At 41.6% G+C, this 21,846-nt stretch overlaps 1 protein-coding gene across 16 annotated transcripts in view; it reads left to right on the top strand.

The window, feature by feature from the left end:
- LOC120793967 (calcium/calmodulin-dependent protein kinase type II subunit gamma-like) overlaps positions 1-21,846 on the top strand; it is a 36,668-nt gene that overhangs the window by 9,508 nt on the left and 5,314 nt on the right. The window contains exons 3-20 of one of the 16 annotated variants that reach the window (XM_040134442.1): positions 1,013-1,072; positions 4,112-4,166; positions 4,339-4,404; positions 6,247-6,319; positions 7,509-7,611; positions 8,096-8,179; positions 8,678-8,772; positions 9,367-9,489; positions 9,745-9,828; positions 10,839-10,881; positions 11,706-11,768; positions 14,532-14,572; positions 15,406-15,489; positions 17,452-17,496; positions 17,607-17,652; positions 17,875-17,955; positions 20,669-20,809; positions 21,724-21,799. In XM_040134442.1, the coding sequence (XP_039990376.1) occupies positions 1,013-1,072; positions 4,112-4,166; positions 4,339-4,404; positions 6,247-6,319; positions 7,509-7,611; positions 8,096-8,179; positions 8,678-8,772; positions 9,367-9,489; positions 9,745-9,828; positions 10,839-10,881; positions 11,706-11,768; positions 14,532-14,572; positions 15,406-15,489; positions 17,452-17,496; positions 17,607-17,652; positions 17,875-17,955; positions 20,669-20,809; positions 21,724-21,799 (1,363 nt within the window). Of the gene's footprint in view, positions 1-1,012; positions 1,073-4,111; positions 4,167-4,338; positions 4,405-6,246; positions 6,320-7,508; positions 7,612-8,095; positions 8,180-8,677; positions 8,773-9,366; positions 9,490-9,744; positions 9,829-10,838; positions 10,882-11,705; positions 11,769-14,531; positions 14,573-15,405; positions 15,490-17,451; positions 17,497-17,606; positions 17,662-17,874; positions 17,956-20,668; positions 20,810-21,723; positions 21,800-21,846 lie in introns of all 16 variants that reach the window. The other 15 variants (XM_040134441.1, XM_040134443.1, XM_040134447.1 and 12 more) reach the window with 15 other exon arrangements.

Below are 21,846 nucleotides of genomic sequence, written 5' to 3'. Positions count from 1 at the left end.
TGTATTTCTTGCTAGCATCCCCTCCCAGCCAGAAGTGCAAACACTGCAATGTTCTTTAACTGATCTGGGCTTCACACTAACCCCTTTACACACACACACATGCAAACACGAGTAAAAACTCGTGCGCCATTGCTACACATAGCCTCATTAGTTTGCGCACACAGTTTAATAGCCTTAAATAAAACCACACATTAGATCAGTGGAGCTCTACCTTACCTTTCAGAGACAAATCCAGCCGCTCAGCTTGAATGACTGTTACTACTAGGTTAGGGCCATGGCCTAAAGTACTTGCATTCATGTACACAAATACAAATCCTTCCTTAAATATTTGCATTTAAATACTTGCACTGTGTGTTTAAATACATAAGTTTTCTTTGTTTGTGACTGATTTTTAAGTAAATGATTATTACAAAGGAAAGTAAACAAGTGAGTCAAAATAAGTTTATACCAGTTAGGAGTATTTGCATGTTCTAATTTAATTTCGGGCTTTTAAGGCAGAACACTTGCTTCAGTCATATTGTGTATTAGTCTTAGATAGTGTAGAGTTTTTATGTGGGATGGAGACAACTCTGAAATCCTGAAGACATACAGTATGCCATATTTACATCTTTGTAAAAACTGGATTGTGGGTCACAGGTACACCCTCTTCACTGACTGAAAGACATTTTGTTGAAAAAACCACTGTGAGTGAATTGACATGTTTGCTAGCCTCAATAAAAACATTGAGTTTTTCTAAATTGGTGCGTGCATGGCATCTGGTGGCCTGGTTATGGTTGTGACCCATAACCATATAACCAATGCCCCCATTTCGATTTCAGCCACATGCATGTCTCTTCACCTCGCCCACCTGTCTCATTTGAATTACTTTTTTTTTTTAAATCTTATGATATTATCTATTGATGTGCTGTTTAAATTAGGTACCAAACACAGTTGTTTGACCAGTTAACGACATAAAAACTCTTTCTTGCTCTGTGATTGTAACTTGTCTAAACTGTGACTTTTCTCTCATCAGACCATCAGAAGCTTGAGAGAGAGGCTCGCATCTGCCGTCTCCTGAAGCACCCCAACATCGGTGAGTTTTTGTACACAAGACCAAATGCCCGATGTGTGATTCTGTATTGTTGCCCGTGCTTACAGGATAAGATTCTTCACTGGAATGCAACAATACAGGTGCATCCATCATATTTTAGGCTAATGTGAATATTGAGAATATCTGTAACACAGAAATTCACAGGTGTTGTTAATAATCAGTATTAATATGTTGACCGTGAAAGTTTATTCTTGATCTTGGAAATGGTAGTTTGAAAAAATAATATTAATTCAAATAGGAAAGGCTAGTAAGTGTAACTTGTGTTAAGATTGTTATATTTTTGTTATGATAGGTTTTTTGGAATATCTTGTTAATGCACATTTAAGCAACATAATGTGTTTACAGCACCAGGATAAACCTTTATCCTGACATTGAGAAAGGGACATATGTATGCTATCTGACTGATATATTTGCAAGGAAATCGGGGTTTCTGATATTATCTTAGTGGATTAATAATGATTTTATGTTCTACATGCTACTTACATGGAAGATGATACTGATATTGATCAGTCCAAGTTGAAAGTGAGGCAGCTTCATAATACCAGGAACTCGAGTTAACCCTGAAGACAACTCACTGATCTTGCTTCATGATACAGGCTCCAAGTTTCTCCATGCTCCATGCAAACATCATATCCAGAATATGATTGCAAATAACATATGATTCATAATCAGTATATTAGTAGACATGTAAACCTATTAAAATATATTTTTAGTTTAGAGACTCCAAAGGAATGGCACTCAGTCTGTTGTGCAGCAGAAATAATTGCTGCCATCGCTGTGTTGTCGCCAGTATTTTAAAATTACTACTTTGTGTTGGTATCAAGATGCTATCAGCTCAGGAATGCTAGCTTTGGTTAGGATTTTGTGAGTATTATTCAGATACGTCGTGCAGTTGTTGTGACAAAAAGACACGTAGATGAAATCACCAATATTGCCTTAAAATACGTGATCCCCGTCAGATGAGAGGTGATAGTGGGTTAGCTTGAGGTTTCCTCTTGCTGACTGTGTTGAGAGCAGATTTCTGCTCTGTCTACTAAGATGATGCATAAGTTGTGTCTGACATGTTTGTGAGAAATGTCCTCCGCTTTCTCGACGCTCTGGTTTTATGATTCCTTACATTTCTGATTCCTCAACCGTAACCATGTGCTAATTGTGGTAATTCATATTACAGTGATAATGGTGAAAAAATAAAAAGCATTGTGCAGCTCTAATGGAGATGTCCTGAGGAGACCGGTGTTAAAGGGCACAAAGGGGGTAGATGACAAAATCAATGACACCTTTTCCTGCTGCACTCCTTCTTATTTCTCTTTTGCCCATGTCCTAGTTTTCTGTTGGTCCCCCAGGCACTCATTTGCCCCTTGCCTACTTTTCCTTTTTCTCTTTCCCCTCCATATAGATTTTCTTCTCTTCCTTGTCCTTTCTCTTCTTTTTGACATATTTTGGCATCATATGCATTCAAACTTTGGACAAAAGAGGGCACAAAAAAGAGACAGATGGAGAGACAAAAGCAGGAGGAGTAGGAAACAGATGGAGGGAGAGCGAGAAGATGGGAGGAGGAGGAAAGAGCAGTCGTTCTTGTTTCTTGCTGCAGGGCCATCCTACTTCATCTTATTATACAACTGATATTCATTTTACATAACCATAACTGTGGCTCCCCTGACACTAAACCTAAGCTGTATCTCAGGCCCATCCTCTAACGCCTGGCTCCTGCTGCCTGGATTCTGCTTTGTCATTCTGCTGCTGTAAAGTTACATTGACAGTGGGGCTGGGATGGTTACCGCATAACTGCAGTATCATGGTAATGTGAGCTCTTTATTGCAATCACCACTTTATTTTTTCTGTTCTCTACCAAGCACTCACTTATCTCAATCAGTAATCAGGAAACTTTACTGGTAAAAAGAACTTGCATTTTTTCTTGTTTTGTTTTTGCTTTTTTAAAATATTTCCTAACCTAGTTCCAGATCTCCACTGCCGCGGTTTATTTTTTAAATTGCAGATGACGCCACAAAAACATAGCTATATAAGTTGCTGTAAGTTGACATACAGAAATAACAATGAATAAATCTGCGAATCTTTTTGATCAACATGTCGAATATTAAGATAACTGCTTGGCAATCACTTCTGCAGCTTTCGTGTCCACTGAAAATTATATAAACGGAACAGATAGATCAGTAACTATTGACTGGTTAGGTCAAAATACCCCTATATTGGGGTGTCGTAGTAGCCTAATGGTTGAGCCACATACCATATAACTACAAGACCTGATTTGTTTCTAGCCAGATTCCTTTGTTGCATGTCATACCCTTCTCTGTCTCCCACTCTTACTGCCTATTCCTACACCGTCAACTAATCAAATAAATGCAAAAATGCCCCCAAAATTAATCTCCATTCATATTGGCCACTTTTCTGCACTTTTTCGTCAGCACATAAGTTGAAAGTATTGCAGTGAGGACTGGTAAAATAAAGAGCAGCCATTATAAGTCGATTATGAATAATATGTGCATGTGACAGGCTGGTACTACAATTTGAAAAACATCAAACCTCCAACATGTCACTTGCGTATGAAACACCTTGTCCTCCTGTGTGGAATACCACCGCTGCCTGATGGTTTGCCACAGCGCCAATATCCAAATCATGTAGGAATTTGGCATATGAGGGGTGTTCGTTACAAAGACACATTCCTAAAACTTCTGGTAATTTGAACCCAAACAAAATGCATTCCCAACACCCTCGCTCAGTTTCAGTAATCAAAGTGCGAGTTTAATTAAATGGTGGTTCTTCTCCTAACCATCGAGTGCACCGTCACAGTGGTGAGGGGGAAAAAAATCAATACGTTACAGCAATAGTTAACAGTAATTTCTGGAGCTCTGCTTTGGTCCATTCTTATCTTCAGACATTTTTAATTTTGCATTTTCTCCTAGCCTCAGTTTATGGGCAGGTTTGAAACTCAAAGAAAGCAGCATTTCTTTTGGCTGACTCCTGTCTTTATATCTGTCTCACTGACCCCCCTCTCTGTTGCAGTGAGACTCCACGACAGCATTTCAGAGGAAGGCTTTCATTACCTAGTCTTTGACTTGTGAGTATATTATGTACAAACACACAGTGACATTTTATCTATGCACGCAACTGCGGTTTGTGTATGCTAACAACTTCTCTCTCTCTGGCCTCTCTGCTCCTCTCTGTCTCTTTCTTTCTTCCTTCCCTCCTCATTTTGTTCTTTCTTTCCTTCCTTCCTTCCCCCCTCCCAGGGTGACAGGAGGAGAGCTTTTTGAAGACATTGTAGCCAGGGAGTACTACAGCGAGGCTGATGCCAGGTAAGCGCCTCATATGGAGCTGCTGCTCACATTCACATGCAAACACACTCTGCTGAAAACATACAGCTTAATCCCGATGAATATATGAATACTCACTCGCAGTGTATGAATGTGAACAAGCTGGCGCGCGGTGGTGGATGTAATTGGTTTGCTTGTATTCTTGTCAGCAAATTTATCCCCCTATCAACAGGTGCATCAATAAACTTGCGTCCCTTTTCTCTTTGGCCACATGCATCACTCTACATCCTCCTACATTAACTATCAGGCAAAAATGCAACAAATTTGCTGGTTCTAGATTGTAGCTTTGCTGCTTTTCTTTGTTTTTTGTTTTATATTGTACATTTTAATATCTTTGGGGATCTTATGCTGTTGAATGGATAAAACAGGCAATTTGAAGACGTCACCCTGGCTTCTGTGAAATTGTATTTGGCATTTTTCACGATTTTCTGACATTTTGTTGACGTTGTGACATTTACACTTTCTCTCCTCCCTCTCTACTTCCTTGTTCTCAGAGTTCCCTTTCTTTTTTTCCTCTGGCTGTGTGGTCTGCGGCTTATGAAGTCTGTTGTACAATTGGATTAGGGGTCTTTGTCTGTTCATACTCAAAGGGGGCTTTGGAAACACGCACAAGCACAGACACACACACACACACGCACACAAACCAAGGCCACATGGATTAAGCCTTGGCCACATTTCTCAAGCTGGGTCCGACCTTTGACCCATTAACCTTTTCTAGAGACGTGACATGAACGTGAGCCTCAAGTAGTGGAATCGTGGAGCCTGACACCACAGCATGTAGGACAGTAATAAGGTGGTCGGGTAATGGCTTCTAGGAAAAGACTCATCAAAAAAACCCACCATGAGCAAACATCCTCACCAGGCTGGTGTGAAAACATGCTCACCAGCCAGAATTGACAAATAATGGCAATGGTATTAGTGGCAGCTGAACTGACGCCGTCATTATTTAAATTGCTACTGGGATAGAGATTTATTGACTGTGTGGTGTAAGGCCTCCCACACGAGTTCCTTAGTATTGATTGTTTAAACTACAGAACCTGGATAATGTCTTTGAAAAATAATAGTGAATTTACAGTAAATGTGTGTTGTGCAACTTACCGTTCAACATCCACTGGTTTAGAATGTAATGGAGATCTTGTAAATGTGATCTTCATTTTTACATTCTTTTAGGCATCCTACTACTTTTCATTATCAATCGATTAAATGATTATGTTCTCATTTAACCTTCTCATATATAAAATGTCAGATGTGAAAAATAGCTATCACAATTTCCTTAAGCCCACACTAACATCTTAATAATGCTTTTATTGTGCGACCAACAGTCCCAAACCCAAAGATATTCAATTTACAATTATATAAAACAGAAATAACCAAATCCTCACAATTTAGAGGCCGTTACAAGGAGCGTTTGGCTTTTTTGCCAAAAATGTTCTTAAACGATTAAGCAGTTAGTGGCTGGCAGTTAATTTTCCGTCGATTTGACTAATTGTTTCACCTCTACATCCCACATTTTAAAGGTTGTCTCAAGCTCATATTTCAATCGGTCAAAATGTGTAAACAACATTTGGTCAATCCAACCTTAAAATGAACTTTTCATGTTATCACTCATATAGTGATCAAGACTGATGTCAGGTTTTCTTCCTAATGTCAGCTTAAAAAGTGTTGCAATGAAATGCATCAGTTTTGTAACCAGGCCATAATCCACCAGGCTTCAATGAAACACATGACAGACAAATCATGTGGCGTATATGTGATGTTTTTTGTAATGAAAAGCAGCGAGTGACTCATCTGTCTCTCTGTTTATCCCCTTTTCTCTCTCCGTAGTCATTGCATTAGTCAGATCTTGGAGAGTGTCAATCATATCCATCAGCATGATATTGTGCACAGAGATCTCAAGGTGAGTGGCTGCCCGTTGCCATGACAACCACACACTCTCACACACCTCTGCTCGTGGCCATGGCAACACACAGATGGCTCTTGGTTGCTCCATCTCTCACTCTCTCTGCATTTCTGCTTCCATCCCCTTTTATTTTTCCCCCGCGTCTCTCTGCCATCCACTGCTTTTCCCCGCTATTCCTCTATCTTTTTTCAGATCTGTCAGCTTGTCTGTCCTTGACCACAACTCTGTGTGTCTGCGCACATGCATGCATGCGTGTTCATGTTGAGCACAGAGATGGTGAGTCATGATCACATGGAGGGGTTTGTCTCTCACCTATGGCAAGGAAAAGACAAGGACTCAAACTACACGTACGTGCGTGAACAGACAAACGCACTTTATACTGTTGTTAAGGGGGTCTATTACAAGAGAGGGGGCAAAAGCATAGATGAACCTCGGGAGTTGCCAGGACAACCCATGTGACATCACACCAACCATGGAGCAGCAGGGGAGGGACTTGAGCTGTCCCAAATTGCTGATAGGCTCAAATGCAAAGAGTAGAGGAAGAGAGCAGTTTCCATCTTAACCCAGTTAAAGGTGATGATAATAATCCTGGCAGGGAGGACAATAATTATATGTATTGAACTGTACCTTTTCAAGGAGAAGCCGCAATGTGTGGAAAAAACAATCTCAAGGGATGTCTCAGACGTGTGGGTGGCTTTTGTATGTGTGTTTGCACACTCTGTGTCGGAGAACGATGCTATTACCTCAAGCACTGCCTGTCTGATTTGTTGGCCTTTTATCCTGAGTGGGCTTTTACTGCGGCCCCTTTATGTCCTGCTGCCCAAACAACGGCCATTTAGAACGTTGCCACACACGCTGCCTCTCACTAAGTGTACTTTCCATTTAGCATGCAGTCTGCAGTGCTGCCTAAATGACTCCCGAGTGGTTTCTATGGCTACGAACCCATGCCCATATAAGGCGTTGTGGAGATTCTCAACCACCCATCCTCTCCCTTCTTCCTCCGTCTCTCCATCACTTTCTCACACCTTTATCCCACCCCCACACGAGCTGTGTTGAATACATCTAATATAAATATTTCTGAGGAAAAGCTTTACTGAGGAGTGCCTGTCACTATCTGTCTCTCACTCTCTTGATCACTTGTCCTACATTGTTCTTCACCATGTGTGTGTATCTCTCCCTCTCTCAGCCTGAGAACCTGTTGTTGGCCAGTAAGATGAAGGGAGCTGCAGTGAAGCTGGCCGACTTTGGCCTTGCTATTGAAGTGCAGGGAGACCAGCAGGCTTGGTTTGGTAAGAAAACACAAACAGCGACACACACATATCAAACATGCCGGACCCATTACCTGATCTGTTATTCTGTCGGAGTGTTTCTGTCTGGATCATTTTTACACTTCAGCATACAAATCACTGCGGAAGGAGCCCTCTTTCATATACAGTGGGTCTGTATAGATATACATCCTCGCGCCTACATGGAAGCCAAAGAATATTTGTGTGAGCATTGCTTAAGAGGCTCTCAGACACTTTCCAGTCCACGCTTAGGTCATTGTGTCTTGGCTAACAGCCGAGCTGCCAGCATTTGGCTGACTCTCCAGCGGGGACAAGATGATTAATGGGCATTCGCTTGCGACTCTACACTGTCATAATCTGGTCTTGCATTAGAGTCCAGCAGATCACTATCATCTGAACCATTCACATAACCATACAAAAATAGCCCGTATCAGAATTTTAATAAAAGGCATCAGCTAAATATGTCCTGTCTTTTTCTGTCGTGCAGGGTTTGCAGGCACCCCTGGCTACCTCTCGCCTGAAGTCCTGAGGAAGGACCCCTATGGCAAGCCTGTGGACATATGGGCTTGTGGTGAGTCTTGAGCCTCACTGGGGCAGTTTACCTGTGGAAATCAGCTGGTACCTTTTCAGTGGTGGGTAACAAACGGCAGACTCTGGCCATATTTATCTTTAGTCAAATTAACCAATTCAACAGCCCAGCGAAGTATCATTTGCAGGTAAAATTATTTTCAGTAGGTAAATGGGAGGAAACTGAGGCAAGATAATCACGAAGACTTCAACCTCACATAGACAGCTTCTCGCTCAGGAAGTGTTGGATTAATCAGGCTCTTCTAAATAGCCATTATAACAAAAACATTTTATTTTTTTATTTTTGTATTTTCTTGTATTTAATTTACTATATTCTTCTGTAACTGTTACCTGTTGTGTCCATTTTAATGTGAAGCACATTGAGTTTGCTTGTAATTAAAAGTCCATATAAATATGGCTTTGCTTAATTTGAATGAAAAACGGTGCAAGTATTGTAACATCCTCTTTCTCATTCACTTTCTCTCACTTTGTTTTCTGTCAGGTGTTATTCTCTATATCTTGTTAGTGGGATATCCTCCGTTCTGGGATGAAGATCAGCACAAACTCTATCAGCAGATTAAAGCTGGGGCATATGATGTAAGTGTGTGTTTGTTAGGTGTATATTTGTAAAAGGTGCAGTGCAGGAGTTTGCTAAGCAGTTTTTGAATGTTTAATAGTGTCCAATTGAGAGTTGGTCCAAAGCTATTGATCCTAACAGGGCTTCCCTGACGCATTGCAGTTGGGGTGTATGTGTGGGGGGGGTGTGGGTGTGGGTGTGTGTGGGTGGGTGGCGGGGGTGGGGGGGTGGGGTGGGGTTGTGTGTGTGTTTGAGAGACTGAGAAGGGGTATACTCCTTTCTCAGTCTCTGGAAAATCAAGTCACATTGCAGAGAGTGGGGAAGACTGAGGCAGCCTGTTTTCTAGGGAACTTACTCTTAATAAAAATGGTTTAAAGACCTGGAACAGAAGCATGTGTTCTGTTAATCCAAAAAGAAAATGTCGCAGATTTGTTCTCATATCAGCTTAATTTTGACAAATTAACTCAAGACCGGGTGCCCAGATGGTGTGGATTAGCCAGAAATAGGCTGTTTGCAGATGCAGGCTCCTAACCAGTCCATCAGGACACATGTAGTTTCCAGTCTTCTCTCCTTTCCTTTCATCCTTTCCAACTGTCACACTCCATTTTCCTCAGTTCCCCTCCCCAGAGTGGGACACAGTGACTCCAGAGGCAAAGAACCTGATCAACCAGATGTTGACCATCAACCCAGCCAAGAGAATCACTGCCGACCAGGCCCTCAAACACCCATGGGTCTGCGTAAGTACTCACTCAGTCACCTAAAACACCTAAGCAAATCATTGGAATTACACAAGAAGGTACTGATGGGTACATAAGTAAATCTGGACATAAAACACACACACACACACACACACACACACACACACACACACCCAAACTACTTATAAAATTAATTCTATTAATTATTAGAATTGACTATAAATCCATGCAAAGAGGTTCATACATAGAATCAGAGTTTGTAAAGTGTTTAATTATTTTCCTGTCTTCCTACAGCACCGTTCTACAGTGGCATCCATGATGCACAGACAGGAAACTGTCGAATGTCTCCGCAAGTTCAATGCTCGTCGAAAACTCAAGGTACTCATCCTAAGTCTGTTTTGTGACAGCATCCCCTTGATTATTTACTGCTTCCCCTTTTGCTTCCCCGAAGTATTACAGTTTTTAAATATACTTATTTTGTTGCCCCTTCCTATTATCTTTTAGTTTCCCTACTTATCCTCTGTCCTCCATACATCTCTTTTATGAATGCATTGAAGAAAAACAAATACAGACATACAATGAAATTTGCAGCAGACCTACCTATCATTATTTAACATGCATGTAAGTAGCTGTTAATTCGTGGTCATAAAAATTAAAGCTTTATAATGTATGTTGCTGTTAGCGCTACGTATCAAACCTCAGTCATTTTTTGAGTCTTGAAAACTCTGAAGTACCAAAAGCTGGCACTGAATGTCTGGTCACTTCTTTGATCCAACAGTTCCTGATTTAAATACAAATCAGAATGTTTTATTGAGACAAAGTTTTTAAGTAGTTGCTTGTGTTGAGACACCGTATGACCTTAATGAAAAAAAGGGTTTTGTAGAAAATATATTTGCACTTCTCAAAGTAAGGTATCAATACAGAAACTTGGATGTCGAGTCAGCAGTAGCATTGAAACATTTCAAGCGATAACCGGCTGTAGTTGCTGTAGTTTGCATTCAGAACCGTACATGCAAACTAACGGATCAAGTGGCAGCTGTTCTTTCTTGTCACATCATTTTAGTTAATTTGCATAGAAGAATACATTATGGGAATTACAGATATGAAGACGTATAGTTAATAGTGCATCTCCCCAGTAATTCAGTACATACAAATAATTATATACCGTTTGACAAAGAACAAACAAACACTCAGCCTTGACTGGATCTAGCTGTTGGAAACACCTGCACTGATGGAGGCACTTCTTTTAAAAAAGCAGAAATATAAAAATGTTACTGTCACATCAGAAATGAATAGATAACAGTGAGCCAGAAAAACCAAAATCCTGTTCAATAAAACAAAAGTCTTTGCACTCATTATACTTCCCTCACTTCTTTCTCCTCCTCCAGGGAGCCATTCTCACCACCATGCTGGTGTCCAGAAACTTCTCAGGTGGGTGTGCCCTTCGCCCTCAGCCTCCCACGCAGCACATGCAGAGGGAGAGGAGGAAGGAGAGTGGATAGAGTCCTCTGCACCTCTTTTAACCCCCTCACCACACACACACACACACACACACACACATTTATACACATACATACTCACCCACTCTCCTCAAAATAACAAAAATGTATTTGTGTGTGCACAGTAATTTGCTTGTTTACGACATTAAACTGAACTGAAACTGATGTATGTGAGCAGGCTAAAATGTGATATTCTGTCATGTACCAGATTATATGTGGGTGCCGGTTTGTCCTTGTCCATGCTAATGTATCTCTCCCTGTGTGTGTGTGTGTGTGTGTGTGTGTGTGTGTGTGTGTGTGTGTGTGTGTGTGTGTGTGTGTGTGTGTGCGTGCGCGTGCGCGTGCGCGTGTGTGTGTCTCTTTTCTGCTGCCCGTGGAGCATTTGCATGTGTGAGAGAGGGAAACCCAGACTTTTATGAGATTTTTATGTTGGGGGCAAGTGTGGTGTTATAAAAACAGTTGACTGCTAAGATTCTTTGTTTTTAATCTCAGTCTACTGAGAATGACTTGTTTTCGTTGAAGCTTTGTTCTCAGCCCCTAAGTAATTGGTCAGTCGATGGCTAATGATTTCAACCCTGGGCCTAGGAAACCACAGGGGTGCACATCTTTGCTTTAGCCCCTTTTTATCAAACCGAGTGATATATCTGGGCTTCAGCCAGCACACCCTGTAGCTTTCTAGGCCCATTATTGAACAGCGTGAGATAGACCTGCCTAATTTGTATAGCCCCTCCCAACTGTAGCATTTCTGTCCAATAGTGGGCCGGCAGCATACCAACTCTGCTGCTGCCGCCTCCTCCACGGCCTCACTGGCTCAGGAAGGTACGTCCCAGAGACACGCCCATCCACTTCCTCTCCACACACAGAGCTACTTCTTTGGTTCATAGTACATTACCGACCCCAAACTCCTGCATGCAGCCTCTGGCAGCATCCTCATCAGCATTCACACACACATGCATGCATACTTACGCAGTTTTTTTCATTTAGTTATTCTGGATTATGTTGTCTTTGATGCAAAGACATCAGATTTTATTCACACAGTCATGAACATCAGCATTACTTAATGATAATCGATTTAGTTACACCCGCACTTCAAAGTGCTTTTTACATTTACACCTCACCACCACTCAACCTCAACCTTGTAACCTCCATTTCATCGCCCAAATTAGTAATGTCTACACTTCTAGCAAGCTCCATCCTGACTTCCAGCTGACCCCATACACCCCTGTGCTCTCCCCCAGCCGAGTCTGTGAGGATGGGCACAGGGTGGACTGGGGCAGGGGATGAGGAGGGGCATGTATCCTGGGGGCGGGAACTGACACTGCAGGGGGCCGGCAAGAGCTGGGTTGGCGTGCTGCCATCGTCGGACCTGGGTCTGGTGGGAGGAGAGGGGAAAGGTGGATGTTAAGGAGCCAGGGGAGAGGTTCAGACTGAGACGGAGGATGGGAGTGCTGCCTTTGGTGCTGCTACTGGAGCCAACTGTTGAAACCATCTTCACTGTGCAGCTTTCCTGTTGAATCCCTTGAGGTTTAAGGCATCCCACGTCTCATCTACCCCTCCCGAGGTCTGTTTTAGTACTTTCAAAAAAGCCTCTGTGCCTTCTCGAAGGTATGCTGCAAGCAAGCGTGGCAGCAGATCTGCTGCCATGTTTGTCAAATGCTGACGAAGCATTCCATCACTTATTTCACCGTGAACAGAGAGATGGACTCCTTTGTTCTGAAAGTACTAAAATGAGACTCAGCTCTCATCCTGCTGGGTGGGGACGGGTGGTGAAGGTCGGCGATTCCAATGGTGGCTCCATGGATTGAGTACGTTAGAAACAGTGTAGAGCAGGCGGGATTCTCTGTCACCTTTTCAGACGAGAGAATCTTCTTTGCTCTACAGTGTACATGAATCTCTTCATAGGTAAATAGGATCTGTGTGTAGGCAGGATAAGGTTAAAATGTGAAAGGGGAGATGACCTCAGTGGTTACTCCTGCAGTGTATGATTGGTGTGGTGAGAATCAGGGTGTTTGTGGTGGTTTGACTGTCAGCTAGAGCCCTCCAAGTGCGGGCTTCTTCAGTGAAACTGGACCAAGTTGCCTGTTTGTAAGTTTTTGTGAATATCATGTTTGACATCATCACTCTAAACTGGACTCCTCAGCTCTCCTCCTTTTTAATTGTCCAGCTTTTCATTTTGTTTTATTTTGTTTTTTGGTCCTCCGATGATGTCACTCATCACTGCAAAATCCTGGCACTTTTTACTATAACTGCTTCCCTGCACTTCTCTGTAGAGTATGGCTGAGGCAAGGCTTGGCAGTTTGCTCATGATGTTCCTTTTTAATGACATTATAGCAAAATGTGACAGAAGTGTGCGTTTGAAGCATTTCTGTATGTTTCCAGAAAGGTGTTTGCCTTGCTGCCTTTCGCATGTGGGTGTCCTGTGTGGTTATATCCTATAAAATGTTCTGGGGAGATACACCTTCAGTTGCTTTCTAATACTTCCTTCCCTGATCGTCATTGAGCTGGCATATTGCTTGAGTTGTGCAGCCCTCCCTGCTGTGGGTCATCTTGACTGTACCCATCCTGTCATGTGAAACTGGGGATCATTGTCCTGAATGGAGGAGGGAAGGTCGTATTTAGAGAGCATATGAACATGGTGGTCCATGCTGTCACAATTAGCAGCCTGATGGCTGTTTGGTAGAAGATTTAGCCAAATGAAGAGCAGAGGTTTTCGCTCTGAACAATCAGCTCTCCTTTCCCTGGTTTTGGAATGAAAACCTTTTTTTTTTTTTTTTTTTTTTTTTTATTTGGATGCTGCATGGCTAGGCCAAGATAGAAGCTGCATATCGACGCAACATCCGAGATTAAGGAGCATGAGTTGTCTCTTGATATTGTTTGCTGCTGTAAATGCTGTGCCACTTATCTCCACTCTGTTATACTTAAAATACAAAGCCATCTTTTTCAACCCTTCCCTCTCTCTCCCTCTCCCCCTCCCCCATTCCTTATTGAAGGTAAGAAACACAAGATAAGATTTTTGGAACATGTGTGTCAGTAGAAAATGAGAGAAAAGGAAGCATCAGACAGTTGAGTGCCTAGACTAAGAGGAAAAGTGACTGGGGCCCTTAAGAAAATCAATGATTTACATTAACCTAGCTCATCGCCGTCAGTCTTGGCAGCAGTTTGAGTCTGACCATCATTCTCTTTCAGTTCTGCTAGGGGCTTCCAGACAGGAAATGGATCGAGGAAGTTTACTTTGCTCTCAGGTTTCTCTTTTATCCCCTGATGGCAATGAATGGATCATGATGTGAATGGGTTTTGCAGAGTGTAGCAGCCTGTACAGCCAAGGGGGAAAAAATGCCCAAGAAATCCATTAAATGCATGTTATTCTCTAGCACCATCTAGGCTTACTTTGTCAAGGCTCAGGTATTGGGGTTTCAAAGAAATGACAAATTGTAGATCCAGATTTTTGCTCGTCTTGTGGGTTTCTAAAAAGAACTGGGTGGATTGGCATGGATGCTGTCGTCATCAGTAAAACTCAGTTATCTACCCATTTCTCTCCCTTTCTATTCCTTTTTTTTCTTTTTTTTTTTTTTTTATTTACAGCATGCAAAAGTTTACTCAACAAGAAGTCAGATTCTGCTAAGGTAAGGTTGTCTCGTCACCTCCCTGCCCTTTTTTGTACTGCTATATTGTGTCCTGTCTCTCCTCCCTTAGCTGACCCCCTTTTTCTACCTTCTGTTCATCTTTGGTGCCTCTCAATGTCTCTCAACTCTCTCACTTAATTCTTTTTGTATTACTTCGAGCAATATCTTTTTCGTACAGTAGTGACATTTATTTTTGTTTTGTTTTTCTGTTTGTTGTTTTTTTTTTTTTTTGTTTTTTTGGGGGGTGGTCCAGGTTATTCCAGAGTTCTGTTGTTTAACTCAAATTTCCCATTCATTTCAATAAAAGACTGGGCTTTACCTCAGGGCTACTCTGCCTTCTGTGGCCTGTTTTTAGATCCAAAAATTCTTGTAGTCCTATCCAAGTATGAAAAACTCCTCCTGTTTTAACTTGGTTTTTTTTGTTTGTTTTGTTTTTGTTTTTTTGTTTGTTTGTTTTTTAGTCATATCCTTGTATTTAATTATCAGTCATTTTCTTGTTTGTTATATTCTTTCACCTTTAGTGGGTCATAGTCATAGTCCGGGCGGTCTCCATCATTCTCCCTCTCCCTCTCTTTCTTCTCTTCCCCGAGGGGTCTCTCTTTGCAGTTAAGTGGCGGAGGCATAGAGGGTTAGTGAGGCAGTAAAAAGGATGATCTAGAGGCCATTCTGTGGTACTCAACCACTCATTTACCCTGTTAGCGCTCAACAGCCTGGGAGCCTCAACCAACATTAGCCCAATTCCCTAAAAGGCGTATAATTCAAATGCATCTGTGTGTGTATGAGTGCGTGTGTGTAACATGTGTTTACTTTGAGTGTTTGCGTTCTCGTCCCAGCCTTCTACCAACAACAGTAAGAACAGTATAGTGAGCGCCATCAATGCCCTGAAAGACACCAACATGGCAACCAACGCCCAGATGGTACAGTAGGCCGCCGCAGTGTCGGTTCCCACCTCCTAACCCCACACCCACCCCCACCCCTCCACCCAATAGTTGCATAGTTGCCTAGTAGCCCATTGTTCCTCATCCTCCATTTTCATAGTCGCTGCTTGTCATCCTTCATCTACCATCCAGGAGGTGTTGCACTGTGACATTCCCTGTCCCAGCAGTACCCATCCTCTGGCCATTACACCCGACCCCCCCACCCCAACCCCCATTCTAAGGTGCACATGTGTTCCTGAATTGTAAATCAAGCAGATAGGACTAGACTAGAAATTATTATAAATGCTCGGCTGCACATTTGCACCTTTTAGATTTTTAAGGAGCATGACCTTATCTTCAGGATTATGTGCCTCTAAAGTGGCAGCACAGAGAACTGTAGAGTCCTGGTTTAGAGAGTTACAGCTGCTGATATCTAAGTAGAATTTGGTCTTATCATGTAATGGCCTCTGTGTTATTCTCTGTATATAATGCTTCCCTCCCATGATTAACCAGCTATTCTTTAACTTTCTCACTAAAGTCAACATGGCCTTGCAACCATCCTAACGTCTTCCCTTGTCATCCAGTGTTTTTAGTCCATCCAACCATCTCACTCACTCTAACCTGTTTATCTTCCCATCATTAACAACCCCATTGACAGCCTTCTCATACTGCCGATCTGTTAGCATTACGATCACAACCAGCACTAGCATGTTATGGTTTTAAGATGCTTTACTAGCATGCATTACATCTTGTAGCGTTGTGGTTGGATAGTACAGTCTGGTCCAGTTTGGTAGTGCTTCTCAACGGGTGGTGCAGGACCCCAAAATAGGCCATGGGTAGGACTGGGTGACAAGGTTACCAATATTAATAAGAATAGATTTCACGTTATGGAATTTGTATGCAAAATCACATATTAAAAAAAAACAAAAAAAAACTGAGGTTCAATGCAAAGAATTGTGTCCCACTTTTATTTATTACATCAGATGAAACTGAGGCTTAGACGATTAGTTGACTGACCAAAAGTAAATCGGCAACTATTTTGAATATTGATTCATCTTTTAACTCAAGGAATTTATTTATGCCATCCATTCTCTGGTAGCAGCTTCTCCTGTGCGAGGATTTGCTGCTTTTCTCTGTTTTATATTGTTGTAAACTGAATATGTTTGGATTTTGGACTGTTGTTCAGATAAACCAAATATATGAAGACTTTTGCACCATTTTTCTTGGTTTAATTTAATGGCGTAATTATGAAAATAATCGTTAGATCAATCGATGATTAGAATAACTATTAGTTCCAGCCATAATACTATTCACTGTCTAAAACAAAAAATTCAGAAACTAATTTTTGATTAGAATTTCATTAAGGTTAAAGAATTTTGTAAAATAATAGTAAGGTTATGATTCTGCCATCACAATATGATTCAAGTGAAAGTCGATAGAAAATTTTTTCTATATAATACATTTTTAATCATTTTTAAGCAAAAATGCCAAAAATTCACTGTTCCCAGCTTCTTAAATATAAATATTTGCTGGTTATCTTTTGTCCTCTTTGACAGTAAAAATGAATACCTTTGGGTTCTGGGCTGTTGATTACACAAAATAAGCAATTTGAATATGCCTACTTCGGCTTTTGAAAATTCTGATGAGCATTTTTCGCTATTTCCTGACATTTTATAGACCAAGCAATTAATACATTAATTGAGAAAATAAAAGGCTGATTAAACAATCATGAAAATAATCATTAGTTGCAGCTCTAAATTATAATATCAGTCTATCTCCCAGCCCTAGCCTTGACAGTGGTCTTGAAAGTTTAAGGGATAAACAAACTACTAGGAAGAAGATATTGTGTTAGGCTGTGACACCACAGCTGAGGTAAAATAAGGGTCCCAGTCTGAAGCCAGTTGAGAGGCACTGTTTGAGGATAATGATCTGTTGGACTAACTGTTCCGTTCTGCTTCGCAGGAATCGCAGAGCACAGTGGTGCACAACCCTCCAGATGGAGTCAAGGTGAGGTTTGTGTTTTGTTTGTATGAAAGGCAGAGCTTCACCCAGCCTGTTGGAATAGATCCTGGCTTTTTTAATTTCAATATCTTTGTGTTCGTCTCTCTGCACTCTAGGGATCAACAGAGAGCAACGCAACCAACGACGAGGAGGAAATGAAAGGTAGGAAAGGTACTAGAGTGTTTTATTCCCTTTTTCCTGTTCTTATCCGCTCTCTCTTTCTCTGTCTCTCATCTAGTGAAGTGTGTGAATTTGACTGTAGTGACTGGCAGGTGTGCTGAGATACAACACGTGTCTCTCAAACTCTTGACTGTGTGCCTGTGGTATGTGTATGTGTGTATTTATTGTGTGTCCGGCTGGGTCTTGTGTGTGTGTGTGTTCTAGCGGACAGTTCGGCGCTGAGTCAGAGCAGCGCCGCAGAGGAGATGCCCCCACTTCTGCCCTCACCTCAAAGCTCACCTGCCAGTAAGTTTATCCATGGCAACCGGAAGTTTTATGGTTGCCCCTGGCAAGGACCTAACACCCCCACCCACCCACTCCCCCCCTGGCTTTTTGTACTGGCAATGACGTCTTACATCTTTGGGCTCCCTCACTCTGATCCACCAAGCTTTTTTTTTTGAGGGTTCCCACTGGTTTTGGAATATTGTTGATTTTATTGGTTGTTTCAAATTTTATTTAGTCTATTCAGGGAAATCCAGAAAATTTCTAAAGGAAAACATCATAGAATTTGATACTGACTGATATTGGTACTGATTCATCCAAAGGATAATTCCGGTTTATTACAACTTTGATCCTATTCTTGTAGTTTTGGACATCATTCCTATGGTATTAAAGACATTTTACTGACAAAGTTAATTGATGAGATCTGGGATCACTACAAACAACTCTGACAGGGCAAGAAACACAAGCAGGGCCCTGTTCTTTGTGTACCATAACTGAGTTGTCGTAGATAATTTGGTAGAAGTCTGGATTTTTTAGGTTTTCAGAACTGGCTTAAAATTTTTCTGCAGTTGTTATCAGAGCAACAAGTCCTTAAGACAAAAGTACAGGCTATTTCAAAGTTAGCTGGTTCATGACTGAAACATTTAAGAGAAAAACCTCCATATTTGAACCCATTTTTAGATACAAATTACTCCTTTTTGTATAGTTATCAATTGATCAAATAGTTATTGAGAAACCATTATGACCTGTTGGTGATTTAGAAACTGCCTAAATCACCATCAAAAAAACTAATTGGGCAGGATGATAATTAACAGGTTAGCCAGGTTTACTGTGTAAGGAAGAGAAAACAAAGGCTAAAAGTAAAATAATTACCCAAATATTTGTTAAGATCATCCATCACCGATTACGGACCTCTTTTTCTGGTTCAAAGTTTACCTACTGTACATACCAAAGTTGTGGGCTGACAGTTTTGTTGTGCAATAAGGGATTAGTAGGTACCCTCATTTTCAGTTTTACCTACAAATAAAGTGGTTTTGATAGTCTAGCCAAACTGTTGACTTGTTAAAATTAAGGTTACACTAATCTGACTTTTTCTCTCCTGCTTTATCCGCCAATAGAGATTCCCCATTAGACAGCGTTGCTGTTTTTACAAAATTTAAAATGTGCATATACCTCACTGCCTGAAAGTCATTGTAAACTTAAAAAAAAAAGGGAAGGGACTGCTGTGGCACCTAAGAAATGAATCTACAGCCCGCCTAAATGAAAGTAAGTGATATTTAAACACGGAATTTTACAGAGACGAAAAAAATGTATTGAATTAAGCTCCTTCGATACTCAATCAATAAATCTCTAGTTAACATCATACAGGATTGTCTGACCGTGTTTTTTGCCCTGTCAGCATGTTCCCAGATCTCAGCACTTACTTTGAGTGCAGTGTTATCATACCTAATAGTCCAAAACTACAAAGGTAAGTACCAAGTTGTAATAAGCCAGAACATTTTTTCAAGAGGGATACATCACTAGAATGCATTTTACAACTTGGTTTTACTCAATGCATACCCGTATTTCCTGCTGTGTATGTTAATTATACTGTACACTGTGTGCTCACTTATGAAGAGCAAGACTACACCATAACTGCTTCACTTCTCTGTGCTCAGAACAAACTCTGACCTTATTATGGAAAGTCATTAAATAGTCATGGAATTTTCATCAGGGCCACTGTGGGAACCCTGAAATTTGTATGAGTGTGTGCGTGCGCGCGCGTGCGTGTGTGTGTGTGTGTGTGTGGATGTGTGGGTGTGTCTTGGTGATCACGGCATCTATTCCCATGTCCTCCTAATGTGACAGCTCCAGTTCGAGGAAGCCTCGCTTACCTTGCAGCTGTGTGTCCTAACCGGTATCCCAGTCTGACAAGGCCCTGGAACCATGCACACCATAGAGCATCGTGTTTCTCTTTGTCCTCACACGCCATTCCTCGATTTTCCTCTACTCTAATACTTTATTCTCTGTTATGTTCTTTAATCCTCTCTGTAATTTATTCTCCATTTCTCTCTTAATCACCATACTACGTTACTTTCTTCTCTTGTCCTTATGTCTCCTCTCACAAATCTTCCTCCCTTCATACTCTAATCTTTCCTCTCGTCTCTTGACCTCTTGTCCTCCTCCTGCTGCTCTCGCCAGACACACCTGCACTACAGGACAGTCTGATCTCTTTTCCTCTCTACTACTTTCCTGTGCCCTTCCTCCACTCCCGCCTTCCTCCTTGAACATACCAAGTTCCCCCACAGGCATAACATGAGCTAACTACAAACATAGGCTTCAGTCCTTTCTTTGCTGGGTGCTGCAGTTCATCAGAGGAGGCTTTGTCAACGCATACGAGCATTGAGAGTAGAGTAGGTGTGAGCAGAGGAGGCAGTTAAATGACTTCCACATCACACAGCATCACGACCAGAGCTGCAATGATCTCGCTTCCAGCTGCCATCCTGTCCTCATGTTCCCCATCTGCATGTCTGTCATAAACCCACACTAACTCTGAGTGTTGTTGATTTCTCACTCATTTTACTGAATACTAACCCACATCAACTTTGTCTTTTGTACAATTTTGTCACGTTTGTTACTTTTTAACTGCATGAGCTGTGTGTGCATGTTCATGTGTGTGGATGGATCACATGTACATTTCTGTCTTCTTGTCCTCCATCCATGCTTGTGTCTGTTGACCATCCGTTGTGTGTTTCAGTTCCACCGCATGAGGTAAAGCGCATGGCATGGAACAGCACAGGCAACAGCTCCTGCCCCGAGTCTGAGCTCTCGCAGTCCTCCATGCCTGCCGCTCCACTAGGGAGCAACACTGTCGCTGCTAAAAGCAACACTAAGCAGAGTAAGGACACATCTGGACTAACTGACCTCAGCTTTCCCTGCCCTCTACTCACTCTAGCTGTTGCACAATAAAACCTCACATCTCTGAAATGGCAGTTTCCTCAGAAATGAAGAAAGCAGGCAGCAAACGGCGTCCATCTTAACAAGCCATTTAGTCAGGTGTTGAATCTTGAGAATCTGGGGGATTAAACAGACATTTTTACTTCAAAACTTGAAAGCATCTTTAAATGAAGACCATCACCCCGCATGTATCCCAGAGTTGGCTTAATACATGTTCAGTTTTTGGATAAGTTCATTTATATTGTCAGCAGGAGACAAACAAGCTTTCACTCACATCTTATGGTCTTCCTCATTGGATAGTTTGCTCAGTAAAAACCTTTGATAGTATGACAAGTTTGCTCATGTCATGGAGCTAGGTCAGGTGTCAGTATGTATGAAACTTCAGTCACGTGAACAGGAGGTCAAAACAGGAAATGAGGTTGAAAGCTCTGGATAAAGCTAGTAAGTGGCCCATAATTTAAGATTTTTATTAATTTATTTATTTTTGTCAAATCAAGCCTATCATCTTTACAAACCGTATTTTTCTTGTTTTTGTTTTGGAGGCAGTGTGTGCTCACACAACGGAGTGTAGTGTTCAGTCAGTTTCTGTGTTGCACAGAAGGTGAGAAGCAGAGCGGCTGACAGTGACGAGGTCGAGTCGCAGTAAGGAGGCTGGTTTGAAGCGACTGATGAGGTTAAAGAGGAGTGTCAAGCTGTAGCCACAGAGGAGGAGAGCCTTAGGGAAGGCAGGAGCTGAAGTGATGAGAGAAAATGTCATCAAGCAAAACCATGTAGTTAATTGTTGTCTCACCCTCTAAATGGCTTCTCATCATTCACCATCTGTCTGTCTCTTTCTCTTTCTTGTTCATTCTGTAGCCCGTAAACAGGAGATCATCAAGATAACAGAGCAGCTGATTGAAGCGATCAACAATGGAGATTTCGATGCTTACACGTGAGTATAACTGCATGTTTATAATGAAAATTTTTTTTTGCTTATTA

The sequence above is a fragment of the Xiphias gladius genome, chromosome 9, assembly GCF_016859285.1.
Source record: "Xiphias gladius isolate SHS-SW01 ecotype Sanya breed wild chromosome 9, ASM1685928v1, whole genome shotgun sequence".
Taxonomy (NCBI): domain Eukaryota; kingdom Metazoa; phylum Chordata; class Actinopteri; order Istiophoriformes; family Xiphiidae; genus Xiphias; species Xiphias gladius.
The sequence above is the reverse complement of the archived record's forward strand: the minus strand, read 5'-3'. Positions and strand labels throughout refer to the sequence as shown.